Here is a 15107-nt window from a genome sequence, read left to right as displayed (position 1 = left end):
TAATTTGTTCTTTAAGTATGCATTTTCTTGCTTAGCAGCATCAAGCTCAACCAGCAATAATTCAGTCTCTTATTTTTCACTCTGAAGTTTTTCATTGATCTTTTTCAATCTGCTAACTTCCTCATTTGCAGCAACCATGCTTGTATGAATGTGGAACATTTTTGTGCTCATATTTTCAATAGTTTCCTTATATTGACTCACATTTAAATCAATTGTGATAAGAGTTGGTACCTGTGATTTAGATGATGAAGAATCTCCTTGCTCCAAGGCCATGAGTGCATAGTTTCCAACTTCTTCATCTTCATCATTATCTGAATCATCCCAGCTTTTGCCCTCAGCAATATAAGTTTTCCCTTGTTGCTTCTTTAGAAGAGCATCATACTTTGCTTCCAATTCAAGATAGGCTTTGTCTTTCTTTGCCTTCTTGGGTTTCCTACATTCTGTAGCAAAATGGCCCAACTCATCACAGTTAAAGCACCTTATGTTTGATCTATCAACATATCCAGTTTTGTAGCCAGTTTTGCTATCAGGAGTGTACTTTCCTTTTCCTTTCCAGCTGCAGACTTTGTTGAAGGACTGTCCTTTGCTATTGAAAAATCTTAGTTTCTTCACTCTAATATTAGAGAATTTTCTAGCCAAGTAAGCCATTGATTTGTCTAGCTCATCAAGCTCATCAAGAGTGTAGAACTCATCTTCTTCATCCAATTCCAGTATGACTTGCTCTTTAGTGTCATTGACTCTTTTCTCACTTGTAGAAATTACTGGAGTTTGGGATATTTGCTCATCATTAGAGGTCTGGCCATCATTCACAATCAGTGCACTTGAGCCATCAATTACATATCCTTGACCAGCCCTTAATGATTTCTTTTGAATCATTTTAAGTTCATAAGTTTTCAGAACCCCGTAGAGCACTTCCAGTGTGATTCTACTCAAATCCCTTCCTTCTCTGATTGCAGAGATGTTTTGTTCCAAATGATCAGGGAGAGTAAGCAAGAACTTCAAATTCACTTCTTCAACATCATAAAATTTATCATGAAGCTGCAAGTCATTTATCAGCTTATTAAACCTTTCAAACACATCAGTAATACCTTCCTTTGGTTTAGCAATAAAACCCTCATACTGAGAGATCAATATCCTTCTTTGATTTGACCTAACCTCCTCAGTTCCTTCACAGAGTATCTCAATCTTTTCCCAGATCTATTTAGCAGTGTCACAGTTGACAATGTTATTATACATTACATTGTCAAGTGACTCAATTATTATCAGTTGTAAAGCTCTGTCTAGGGAAACTTTCTCTCTTTCAGTTTCAGTATACTCAGAGGCATCCTTGGGAGCATAATGAGCTGGAATAATCATGTCTCCATCTGTGGTTTCCTTAACTCTAACCATAGGAGTGAAGGGCCCATTCTTGAGGATCTGAATGTAAAGGTGAATGGCCATTCTTATAAACAGCAACATTTTCTTTTTCCATAAAGTGTAGTTGGCCTTATCAAAGGGAGGAATCTTGATACTACTGATTTTCTGTGTATTCATTTTTCCAAGATCTAATCTGTTTACTTTCAGATTTTGCTCTGATAATACTTGTTAGATATGAATACAACACAGAGGGGGGGTGAATGTGTTTTGGCTTAAATGTTTACTTTTTGATCGACTTTGGGTTTAGCAGTTGGTTGTTATCAATGATTTTGTAGAATAGATGTTAAACATAAATAACAATGCAAATATGTAAAATAAAGATCTTCAAAACTCACTTAATTTTATATTAAACATCAAGCAGTGTTTTGCTACAAAATCTTTAAGTTCTTGGTTTAGAACTTAGCTTTTTTCTTGAGAGAGAATACAATTTCTTATCTATTCAGTCCTTTTTTAAACAAAGGACCTCAGTTAACTTTATATGATAGTTAACTTTGGTTTACACAGTGAACAATAAGAAGTGCTAATCACTTTTCTAACCTGTCACTAATCACTTCTATTTAAGGGAAAAGTGAGATTTCCATATCTAGATTAGCATATCTTCATCCACTGTGTATTGGTTGATCCTCCTTTGTCAGTTAATCTTCACCATTAATCTTGCACATCTCTCAAGCTGCTTTTTGTAGACTTGTCAATCCAGCTGTGTGAATTGTTTGTTGATTTGCAACCTTGGATATTGAACTGTTCTGCAATTCTGTACTTAGAGAAATTTCTTCACTTCGAGATCTCCAATTAAGCTGTAGAGAACTCGACATCTCGATAGGCATGTTGGCTTGTCGATATCTCTGAAACTTCATTGTTGACTTGACTTATCGACAACTCTGAATTCTCTAGTGAATTTTGGTTTATCGATAACTCAGAATTCTCTAATGGACTTTGGCTTATCGATAACTCAGAGTTCTCTAATGAATATATACTTGTCGATATCTCTGAGTTCTCGAATGGGTATCTGACTTATCGATATCTCCAATAGCATTTCCTGAGTTCTCGATAGACAATTCCTGAGTTCTCGATAGGTCTTTCTGAGTTCTCGAATGACTTCTCTATAACACTAATTTTGTGACTTGTAGAGATCTTGACTTAGAATATTTTTCACCAAACAGAATTATTCAACTCCAAGCTTCTTCATAATTCTTCTGAGGCATGACCTTCTTGATCTTCTTCCAGATAGAATGTTTAGGCTTGACACTGTTTAGGGAAAAATGCTCTAGTTTGCTCCATTTACATTTTACAGACATTAAGTGTTACAAGTATAAATTACAAATTAAGGTTACAATACAACTAATCTTAGGGTTGTCAATATGACTTAGTCTTGTTATGATACAGGCATGTCTTGCACAACAGAGTTCTTATCTTTCAAATTTAATGTTTATCATTATTTGGTTGGGAAACTGGACTATTTGACTAATAATCGCCCTGATCTTTCTTACATTGTCCAAACGTTGAGCCAATATATGCATACTCTTCGCTCATCTCATATAGAAGCTTTGCATCACACTTTGCATTACTTAGTTGGTACAGTCACTCAATGCATACTTTTATATGCTTCCAATCAGTTCAAAGTCCAGGCATTTTTTGTTGCTGATTAGGCTTCATGCATTGATACACGCCGTTCTGTAACCGGGTATATTTTACTTTTTGGCAATTCACCGATTACGTGAAAATCTAATAAACAAATTATCATTTCTAAGTCTTCTGCCATGCAGAATATCGTGTTATGGCATCTATTGTTGCTGAAGTCATATTGGTAATTCGTTTGCTTAGTGAGCTAGGTGTTCGTGATTTGTTACATTTCCAGCTCCTATATGATAATCAATTTGCCTTACATATAGCTAAAAAATTTATTTTTCGTGAACGTACCAAACATATCGAACTTAATTGCCACTTTACTCGTGATAAGGTACTCGAAGGACTCTTACAACTCACTTATTTGCCTACTTATTCTCAACTGGCAGATACTTTAACTAGCTCCATCTTCTCAATTTCGTCTTTTGTTGTCCAAGATCGAAGTGGTTCCACCTCCTCTCTTGAGGAGGGATGTTGAAGTCTTTTCTTGCTTCTGTCATCAGCACGTCATGATGTGTTCATCACACTCGTCCCTGCCTTCATCCATTTCATTTGACAGCTTAGTGACCGCTCAACACATTCTGTTGCATTTTCTGTTACAATTTTCATTTTGTATATAAGCTACACTAGGTTGACATTAAACACTTGTATTTCTTCATTCTGTAAAATCTATCTCTTAATACATTTTTACTCGTCTTCTTCATCCGTCAGTAATGGCTGATTGTATAGGTTTGTGAGCTAAAAGCTTTGCATTTTAACGGTTTCTAATAGGTTTTTTTATAAAAAAAATGACAAATCATTGTCAAGTTATCACATATTCTTTAAATAATTATTTGTTATATTGTTATAATTAGAAAATTGCACTCAATCTTTAGAAGCTAAATTTTTCTTCTGCCTGGGTGATTTATGAATACACGGATCAGCCAAATCAAAATGCGGATCCCTTCAAATTTCTTCCAGTGATAATTATAACGATAATATATTAATATATTCCATGCTACATATAAATTAAGCATTCAAAATCAGCTTAGGAATAACATAGTACTATAACATGTCTAACTAGCTAGTAACTACCAAATTTTAATATGTACTTTCAAGCAATATCATGCTTTTATATCCCCAATAATTTCTGTTGCCAAGAATCATAACCGATGTAGTTATTAATCACCAGCTACTTCATTATCCAGCCAAGTCATGAAGCAACTGTGCACCCATCAAATTTCTGTAAGGCAAATTCTGTGCTTCACCTGCATCCAAAAGTGATGAATATTGAACTTGAACTTGTTGGCAATTTTCAATTTGGTCTCTTGGATAATAAAGTGAACTTTGAGATGTTGGAGAAAACGCTATTCCCCCGTGCTGTTGCAATCCCAATGTCAATGAAACTCCGCCTCCACCACCACCACTACCACTAGTAAAATTGTTGTGTTGATTGTAGGATGAAAAATCCAACTCAACGGCTCCAAATGAATCTGAAATTCGACCAAAAGTATGATGCTGCGGGTGCTGGTGTAATTGGTCTTGAAACTGTTTGTGTTCATTTTTGTCAGGGTGGTTGATGATGGAAGACAAACATTCGGAATCAATACGAACAAGTTGATCTTGTGTTGGTTTATGATCCTCGTTGTGTTGATTCATGTCGTTGATCAGATGATCGGCATTGTTGTCGTGATCGAGATTCGGAGCTCCATGATCAGGGGAATCATTACCATGCATGTTGTTGTCATGTTCCTTGGTTTCTTCTACATACATTTCTTCCACCATTGGTTTCCAAAGTCTAACCCTTGCGTTTATGAACCAATTAGATACCTGAACCATATAAATTACGTTACATTATTCCACAAGAAAACTTTTTAGCTTCTATAATATTATTGACTAATTTACATAACCTAGATTCGTCCGTCTAGTAACAACAAAATGTTGTTCGCTTTCATGTACGAGTATTTTGTCTAGAAGTCGGCCTTTAGTAGTGGCGCAATTTTGAATTAGCCTCTTTGATGGTTAGACCTTTAAATTGGCTTTTTCTATGAATACTTTTAGATGAGTTATTGAATAAATTAAGTTTGGCGTACAAGTAATAATAGGAAAAAAATATACTAGTAGCTTAATATGATTTTCCAAATGTCTTTCAAAGTGACTGATGTAACTAGGAATCATAGAGGCAGTACGTAGGATCCACAATTTGATTATAAGAATTTTCTTGATTGAGTTATTGAGTAAATTAATAGCTAGTGGTAAGAATTGTAGATAATTTATTCATGTTTAAAGTAAAATTGTATAATCAAAGTGTTTCAAATAAATATAACATTCTAAGAAAATATTGTTTCAAATGAAGTGGGATCGATGGTGCAAGACATACATGTAACTTTATGTATAAGTGTGTGTATGTGTGAGAGAGGGAGGGAGGGAGAGGGAGAGGGAGAGGGAGGGAGGGAGAGAGGGAGAGAGAGAGGGAGAGAGAGAGAGAGAGAGATGGCATGCCTGGCTCCTTGAGAGACCAGTTTGGCGGGCTAAAATGTGTTTATCCACATCACTCGGATACCTGCAAATCGCAGTACTTCCATCAGCATATACATACAGTACACAGACTAAATATTTATAGTATGAGTACTATCTGAGAAAATCAAGTTAGAACAAATGGTGTAAATAGATGCATGGGTCCTATTTGGATTGGTGTGACAAAGAATCAAACCCACACAAATATGTCTAAAAGGAAAGCACAAAGCCTAAGAACATTTATACAAGAAAATACATGTATGTACTATTGAATCCAAAGCTAAAGCATGACAATATGAATATAGGAATCTCAATAGTGGTGGATAGAAACTACCAAAATATATATAAACTTAAGTAGCTCATTTTAAACTAGCAAACAAATAATTCAGACTTCTTGTAACAACTTCCATAGCACTTAAACCTACAAGTGGGGTTCATTTTCCTCCTTTGTTTCATAAAAACATTCATACCCTTATGAAATTAAGTTTGTAATGCACACTAAAATAACAAAGCACAACTCAGTGATATATCATTTTCACAAGAGTGCATATAAATAATGAACAAGTGAGAGAGAGAGAGAGAGGTAGAGAGGGAGAGAGAATTACGGGTGCAAGAAATGCTCAAAGAGCCAAGCTCGAAGAACAGAGACAGATCGCTCGGGTAAGCCACGTTGAGGCCTCCATGGATGAGTTTCCATCATGTTCATCTGCTGGAAAGCTCTCTGCTGTCTCAAAGTTTGATCAAGAACCCTAAGTCTGGGGGTTTCGCCGCGAGTACCACCTGGTGGTGCAGTGTCTTTCTCTCCCATAGCTTTTTTTGTTGCCTTAATTTGACCAACAATTCCATCTCTCAAGCATCTAAAATGCTTTGACATTGTCTTTGAAGCTAAAGCTGAATATACAGTGGCTGTCCCATTACCAGCAACTGCTTCAAATGAAGACACCACAGCTTTCATTTGATCACAATAATGCTTGTATCTTCTATCCACCTGCATCAACAAATTAATACACTAAGAATTAATTAACATAGTATATATGTACAATTGTACATGTGTAATTAATAGTGTTAAGTATTAAAGAGCTTTTGAAGAAGGCAGAGGAAACTATGAATGGACAAGTATCAAGTTATAAAAACAAATGAATTGTATATGCCAAATTGTAACCATGTGAGCATTAATGGAAAGGCCCTATCAGTCTCTCAAGTAGTTCAAAATTTCGAGTCCCTACCAGTCAGCAACTACCACAAATTCCAGTTTGAGATTGTTTGTTTCATCCTAACATTCGTCAATTCCAAGGAGATAACATTTCTTGCATGTTTGTACATTATATCATTTTGATTTTAGAATTTATCTAATACTGTCTTAAAGAAATTACAGGTTCTTAGAGAAAAGGATACACAAGTGATCAATACTTGATCTGAAAAGCATGCACAGATATATTTGTGTGTGGGGGGGGAGATATATATATAGAGAGAGTATAGTGTATGCATTTGTGTGTGACTGTGAGAGAGTGTGACTGTGACTGTGTGTATGTGTGTTTTTGTGTGTGTGTGTGTGTGTGAGACAGTGAGAGAGAGAGAGGGAGAGAGAGAGAGAGAGAGAGAGAGAGAGAGAGAGAGAGAGAGAGAGAGAGAGTAGTGTGTACCTCCTCTAGCATCTGAAGCAGCTTTGTTTTTCTTTTCTGCAACTCAAGGAATTCAAGAGAATATAAAGAATGTTTGTTTAGAGAGGAACTAGTTCCAATATTCTCATCATGAACTTGATTCCATTGATTGAGTTTCTGGGCCTTATGCATCTTTGATTCATGACTATAATCATGGCCTTTCCTGCTTGTTCCAAGATTACAGAATTCATTTAGAAGTTGCTGAGCTGGACCCAAATACTTTGAATTCCTAATATGAAACTGATGACCTCCTCCTTCTTGATGATGATGATATTGCAGCATACTTGTAACACCACCATCTTGCATCACTTGTTGATGGTGTGGTAAAGATTTAGGTCCTAAAAACTCATGATCAAACCTCATATCATCATTACCAACCTCATGCTCTTGCTGCCTTAGTTGAAAAGACTGTAATCCAATAGTGGATGGATTATTTGAACTAAGAGATAATGAAAGACCTTGGCTAGGCCTTTCATTTGCTCCACAAAGAAATACATGACATGACCTCGACGGATCATTCTGATCATCCATAAGCATAAAATTACTCTCACTTGTGAAACTGGATCCCTTTGTATTAAACTGATCTTGGTGCTGATGATGATAAAGATCATGACTAGTTGTTGGCTCATTGATAGTCACCACTGCTTTCGACGAAGACGAAGAGCCACCAGCAATATCCTTATTGCCATCATAAAACCCTTTCCAGAGCAAAGAGTTAGTATCAAGATTCTTATTATTTGTTGGGAAATTTACCATCTCCATGCTTGTAGTCAAGTTATAGATTTCAGTGGGATTGTTGGACTGATCATGAAAGCTTTGCAATTGCCTCACCAGATGAGGTGTAGTTTGATCCTCAAAACAAGAATACTCTCCTCTAGATGATGGAACCATGTTGTTGTTTGATCTTGCCTTTTCTTGATCACTAGCCATACATCAACCAAGACTCACACACACACACAAAAAGGATCAACCTTTTTATGCTCTTGACACACAACTAACTATGTTGTTGTTCTAGTATTGATGGGGATGACTTTGATATCTGCTTTTCCTGCAACCACAAATTGATCTATCATCAAGAAGTTCCACTCCACTAAAAACACACACACGAACACACACAAAAGATTAAAAGAAAAGTCTGTACAAACAAGTGGAGAGAGAACATAAAAGCAAAAATTAATTAGATCAATTAACACAACCACCACCGAAAAGAAAAGTTCAGATAAGCCACTTAGGTAATCTTTTTTGCTCAAAAGATGAAGTTGAACATACTTTTTCTTTGCATACTGTCTAAACAAACTAGCACATAGTACATACCCTTTAGTTTTGTAGTTGAAGAGAGTGTCTTGATGGTGGCTAAAGAGAGGAGATGATATAGAGAGAAGAAAACAAATAAAAATAGGCCTCTCATCCTTCTTCACCTCATGTTTTTTACTTTGTTTTTTGTGTTAAACTTGTTATGTACTAGTTTAATATTCAAAAACAATCTTTATATATATATGGTGTGCCAAGAAAACCAGACTACTAAGTAGGTAAAATATAAAAGATCAGAAGATATCATCTCTACTTACTACTGGGAAGATGATAATATATGGCAGGGGTGATGATGACTAGCTTCCAAGCTTCAATCCTTAATCAAACCTATACTTACAGCATTTATGTATGTATAGATGGTGTGTGTGGTGTGTGTTAATAATATTCCTTGCCTTCACACAACTAAGTCTATGCACAAGAAATAAATACATCCAAAATAGACATCATGCAATTCAAATCCCCTCCTCAATTATTTCATGATATCTGTTTTACCTTCTTTCCTCTCCATGCAATAAAATAAGAGTAAGTTCAAACCCAATATATATAATTAATCACCAACCCTACATAAATAAATATGATTAATTCTTAAATAAACTATTGCCCTTCTCCTAATAAAAAAACAAAGTAAGAAGCTTCTACTGTGCATATTTTTACAATGATTCCACAAGACCATACAGAAAAACATAATGTCTTAATTGCCTGCTAATCAACGCTTACTTATAAAATTCATTTAATTAGATGCTACCAGTACTACTATTCAACTAAGCAATATATGGATGCAAATATGGTCTCAGCTGCAAGTGTACTTTTACACAGAGGCATGCAGGCAGGGGGAGTGGCCCACAGGAAATCTTTAGGGGGATGGAGGATGAAAGGAGGGCACAAATCCCAAGAACTTGGAGAGAAGTAAGAGTTGCACACAGGCTTTATCAGAAGGGTTAAATTGGAAGATGATGTGGCAAAGACAGAAGCTAGGCAAAGCTAGCATGGGACTGAAGGAGTCTGAAACTCAATCTGATGAAAACTAATTACTACTGTACTAGTACTGTTTGATTCATTACAACTTCTGATTCTCTCTGCAGCTACTCACAATTTGATAGAGAAAGAGAGAGAGAGGGGGTGGGCTTAAAATATGCAAAAGAATAAGATGCCAATGATGTTTGTCCAAATTATTCTAATATTGGAGTCTGCCTATGTCATAACTTATTGTGGTCCTCTACTTCCAACTAAACTTCTAATTAAAACCACCACTTCCTCTCTTCATCTACCCCCTATTATTATTACTCAGTTTTGTATTCTTTTCAATTTAAAATTACTAAAGTTTTGAGTTTCTTTTATGATTTTTTTTCAGTTAATAGTAAGCACTGACCACAGTTTCCATTGTAAGTGATTTTATTGCAACTTTTGTGTAAATCAAGCCAACCCCAAAACATACAAGTTATTCCTGACATACATTTTATACAATTCAAAATTATTAAAAGCATGCGTGCAATATTCGAACTCGAACAAAAAATTATACAAAGTCTTGAATCTTGTACATCGGATACACTACAAGAAAACAGGGTAAAACCGACCGGACATAACCGATCGATGTCGATTTGGTCACCTTAAAATCGACCGACGTCAGTGGTCGGTTATATGCCAACTAAACGACACCGTATCGATGACGTGGCACACATAAAACCGACCATCCACCAGTAGTCGGTTTTATTGGAAAAAAACGACACCGTTTTGCTGATGTGTCACTTTTAAAACCGACCACCTACATGTGGTCGGTTATATCCACAAATTCTGCAGGTTAAAACCGACCATATCTTGTGGTCGGTTTTGTAGAATAATAAAAAATTAATTTAAAGTACAAAAAAAGTACCCGTTACAGAGAAAACGGTGTCGTTTTATTCTTCTGCCTAAAACCGACCGCTAACGATCGGTTTTAACCTTTTTTTTAATTTTTTTGTTATATCCCTCATTTCTTGATTTTGGGCAAAAAATTAAAAAGACACAAGTGATTGAGGATTGAAGTAGAGGGGTTTTAGAAAATTGTAAGTTCTTTCCATATTTTGTAATTAATGTGTGTGTGTTTATGTTAGTGTATATATTAAATGTTGTTGTATGTATTTAATGTTTTTATTTTTTTATATAATGTTTGTTGTGAAAATTGAAGTTTGGTAGTAGATAATTTGTAAGTTAGTTTCATTTATTGTAATTATAGTGTGTGTGTGTGTGCGCGTGTGTGTGTTTTATGAAATACATGAATAATTATGAGATTAATGATAAATTATTTGTTAAATATGTTTTTTTAATTTTAAAAAATATTATTGTAGATGGAAACCATTGATCGAAGTTGGATTGGTAATCAATTGCAAAGCGATAAAATTTCATTGACCCCGAAATGTGGAATTGGTGTAGAAATTTTTTTGAAAACATACGGAAAAAAATATCTTTGAAAACATGTTTTTTACTATTGTCAATGCGGCAAAGTCAAAAGATCATAAAAAAAGCAAGAGCGGATTGCAAGCATTTTGGGGTGTTACCACATTTGTGGATCGATGAGAAAGGAAAGTCACCTAAAGCACCTTATTCCCTTACTAGAAAATAACGTAAACTTTTGTGTGAATGAATTAGTTCACTAAATCTTCCGGATGGTTATTCCTCAAATATATCACGTTGTTGCAATGTTGATGAGTGTACATTTTATGGATTCAAATCGCACGATTGTCACATTTTTCTTCAGAAATTATTGTCTCTCGCAATTCGTGAACTTTTACCGGCGCCTATTGCCGATGCAATCACGACAATTTCTAAATTTTTCCAAGATTTATGTTCATCCGTGGTTACAAAAACCGACTTGGAAATAATGGAAAAATCAGTTATCAAAGCGTTGAGTTTGTTGGAAACGATTTTTCCTCAAAGTTGGTTTGATTCAATGGAACACTTGGTTGTACATTTAGCCGAAGAAATTAGACTTGCTGGACCTGCTTATTGGCATTGGATGTATCTGATTGAGCGTTTGTTGGGCAAATTAAAACAAAAAGTCGGTAATAAAGCAAGGGTTGAGGGGTCAATTGCCAAACGATATATGGAGGAGGAGATTCTTAATATTTGTTCCTTTTATTTTGCCTCTGACACGATCCATAATAAGGTACGTCGTAACGAGATTTTGTTTGATGTGCAAAATTCTGAGAATTTAGAAGTGTTCAAATATCCAATTCAATCTCTTGGAAAGGAAGGAACTCAATACATGAGTGATGATGAACGAGAGTTAGCGGAAGAATATGTTCTTTTAAACTCTCCTGAAGTTCAACCTTATCTAAGGTACCAAAATCTTACTTTAAAAAATATGCGTAATAATTTTGTTAATGACACATGCATGATTTTTGTTAATTTTTGTTTATATTTTAGGAAGTACCAAGATCGTGTTATGCGACAACGCCCGGAAACAACACCTCAAGATTTAGATCGTATTGTCAAAAGTCAATTTAAAACTTGGTTTAAACAAAAGGTATTTATCTATTTTTAATTTGCATGATTTGTTTTTGTTTTAAATTCTTATAATTACAACGTCTCATCGATTTGAATTGTTTTTAGGTTGATAAAGATGAGGTGGAAGGACCTCGTTTTAGGGACTTACTTGAAGGGCCGGTATTAAAAGTTATGACTTTTGAGACTTGTCAAGTTAATGGATATAAATTTTCAACAAAATCTACATCTGGTTCTGGTATTGTTGTTAAAGGAAATTTGCACGGAAATAATCTTGATTATTATGGTCAACTACAAGAAATTATTAGACTTATTTATCAAGGATACAATCATGTATATTTGTTCAAATGTATATGGTTTGATAGTGTTGATAATGGTGTGAGGATTGATAAGAATCGTGTGATTACAATTGATATGACTTCAAGATTGAAGTCAAATGAGATTTTAATTTTAGCTAGTCAAGCCTCACAAATATATTATGCTTCTAGTGTATTGGATCAAAAAGCGAAAATATAAACGGTGGTCAAATCTAAAAGTCGCCCAATTGATGAATCTATCGTTGCGCAAAATGATATAGAGGACGCTTTTCAGGAAGCTAGATCTAATGCATCGACCTCATTTTCGCTCTTTGTCGATTTTGCATAATATGGACAAATACCATTTATTCGGCGTGAAGAAGAAGAAGAAGACAAAGAAGATGATTTGAAGGATGACGAAGATGAATATGAAGGAGAAGAAGAAATAAGTGAATGTGACAATGAGAATGATGATGATGACGAAGATGATGATGGTTTTGACGATTTTGAATAACATCATTTATATTTTAAAGATGTTTTTTTAGTAAATTTTTTAATGATTAGGATACTTATTTATAAGTTATAGTAAATTTTTAATGGGTTCGTGAATTTTTGGTTTTAATGCTAAATTTTTATGCGTTTACGTCCGGTTAGGGCCAAAAAATCATAATATTTGACCATAATATTTCCCAGAAAACCGACCGTCTCCTTGCCTAAAACTGACCACCTTCTTGATAAAACTGACCGTCTCCTTAAAGGGTCGGTCGGTTTTAAGGTGGTCGATTATAAGAATTAAATTGGCTTCAGAAGTAAAACCGACCACTTTGCACATTTGACCTCGGTCGGTTTTAGCAGTCTTGGTCAAAGTATATTTTTTAATACTTATTTTCAACTATCGAACCGTACGGATGTTAACTTCATGTCAAAATATGCTTATGCACAAAAAAATAGCACTTTTGAACGAGTACCATTATTTTTTTATAAGTAAATTAACAAATTTAATTAAAAATTAAAAAAAATGAATTTGATGTGAAAAGTTTAATTTTAAAAGGTATTTTTAACGATCGAACCATACGGATGTTAAATTCATGTCAAAATTTGCTTATGCACAAAAAATTAGCACATTTTAACGAGTACCATTACGTTTTTAAAAGTAAATTAGCAAATTTATTTAAAAATTAAAAAAATGAAAAATATAAAATACATATGATCGAACCGTATGGATGGACTGACGTGGTGAAAATGAACAAATGTACCAAAAATTAGGCTATTTAAAAAATATTATAATCAAAATCATATGGAATATAATTATTTCAGTAAGTATGTCGGCATTCTGTAGACAAAATAAGTTGAACAAACCATTTGATACTATAAGTATAATTTTAAAATTTATTTTTAACGATCGAACCGTACGGATGTTAACTTCATGTCAAAATATGTTAATGCGCAAATAATTAGCACATTTGAACGATCACAAATACGTTTTTATAAGAAAATTAGCAATTTTGATTAAAAAGGTGAAATAGTTAATAAAAAATAAAAATTATGAAATACATATGATCGAACCGTACGGATGGACCGACGTGGTAAAAATGAGCAAATGTACCAAAAATTAATCTATTTAAATAATAATAATCATGTTTTTAGAAGATTTTTTTAAATTTATGGATTTTTAACCCCTAAACCTTAAACCCTAAACCCTAAACCCTAAAATTTAAACATAATTAAAAAATTAAACTGTATAAAACCGACCACTTTGGGTCATAACCGACCACCTAAAAAAATGTGGGTTTTTTTGTGAAAAATTAAAAACCCCGCCTTTAGCAAAACGACGTCGTTTTGCATGCTGCACAGGGTTCAAGGTTAAAACCGACCGACAGGCGGTCGGTTTTAAGTCTGTTATAAATAAAAAAACGGTTCACTTTTTTCTTTTCTCTATTTCTTTCTCTATCTCTCTATTCTCTCTATCTCTCTATTATATTCTCTCTGATCTCTCTATTACACTCAAAACTTCACTAAAAAACTTCGATTCAATGGCGTTTAATTCACGAAGGAGCCCCAAATCATCTCTCATTGCCTCCGGTTTCACTCTCGATGTAAGATTTTCTTACGATTAAGCACTTTTTTTACTCGATTGCATATATGTGTGTATGTGTATGTATTTTTTGTGTTTATATATATGATTCGAAGTTAATTATATGTTTTTTATTCTCACTTAAATTGATGTGTTTTACTTCAAATCAAACTTCATTGATTTTTCAGTTTTTATATAAAGTTTTGCATGTAAAACATTTGTCGGTTATGTCAATTTGTTGAATATAGGTTAAAGTCATAATTTTTGGGTGTTTCGTCGGTTTGTTTACTCTTTTTAGAAGTATAAATGTATTTTTAGGGTTAATTTTCAGGGGTTTGCTCTCGTTAACACATAAAAGTACTCGAAATGGATAATTCTCACTTAAATTGAATTTTTTCACTTTCAATTGAAGTTCATATGATTTTTCAGTTTTCATGTAAAATTTTGCATGTAAAAGATTCGTCGGTTTTGTCAATTTGTTGAATATATGTATAAGTATAAATTTTAGGTTTTTTGTCGGTTTGTTTACATTTAAGTAGAAGTATAAATGTATTTTTAGGGTTAATTTGTAGGGGTTTGCTCTTGTAAACATGATCCTTACTTGAAAATGGATAAATATTGCACTTTATATGTGAGTTTGGAACTTTAATTTGTTGTATAGATAGATTAAGTTGATTTAATGGTTTAATTTGCGTAATTAAACAATGCTCTAATTAATTATGTTTATTTTTATCGTTAATTTGCGAAATG

The 15107-nt window shown here is 34.0% G+C and overlaps 1 protein-coding gene across 3 annotated transcripts; it reads right to left on the bottom strand.

Moving 5' to 3' along the window:
* Nucleotides 1-4002: 4002 nt before the first annotated feature.
* On the bottom strand, nt 4003-9661 carry LOC141664276 (homeobox protein BEL1 homolog). 3 transcript variants are annotated; one of them, XM_074470196.1, is made up of 5 exons: nt 9314-9661; nt 7179-8244; nt 6141-6523; nt 5521-5581; nt 4003-4848 (listed from the first exon to the last, which is right to left on the bottom strand). In XM_074470196.1, exons 2-5 carry the CDS (start codon nt 8124-8126, stop codon nt 4219-4221), a joined length of 2022 nt encoding a protein of 673 aa, XP_074326297.1. In that variant the 5' UTR covers nt 8127-8244; nt 9314-9661; the 3' UTR covers nt 4003-4218. The 3 variants fall into 3 exon arrangements, with proteins under 3 accessions (XP_074326297.1, XP_074326295.1, XP_074326296.1); XM_074470194.1 differs by lacking the exon at nt 9314-9661 and adding an exon at nt 8765-9206; XM_074470195.1 differs by lacking the exon at nt 9314-9661 and adding an exon at nt 8511-8741.
* Nucleotides 9662-15107: the final 5446 nt, after the last annotated feature.

This window comes from Apium graveolens, chromosome 6 (genome assembly GCF_009905375.1).
Source record: "Apium graveolens cultivar Ventura chromosome 6, ASM990537v1, whole genome shotgun sequence".
In the NCBI taxonomy this organism is placed as follows: Eukaryota; Viridiplantae; Streptophyta; class Magnoliopsida; order Apiales; family Apiaceae; genus Apium; species Apium graveolens.
Note: the sequence above shows the minus strand (reverse complement) of the source record. Positions and strands in the feature narration are given on the sequence as shown.

Excerpts from the sequence above, each read along its gene's own strand:
- LOC141664276 (XM_074470196.1), bottom strand. The coding sequence starts at position 8,126 with ATGGCTAGTGATCAAGAAAAGGCAAGATCAAACAACAACATGGTTCCA. Across the intron at positions 6,524-7,178 it reads TGCTTCAGATGCTAGAGGAG|GTGGATAGAAGATACAAGCA; the intron begins GTACACACTACT and ends TTGTTGATGCAG. Across the intron at positions 4,849-5,520 it reads CTGGTCTCTCAAGGAGCCAG|GTATCTAATTGGTTCATAAA; the intron begins GCATGCCATCTC and ends TATATGGTTCAG.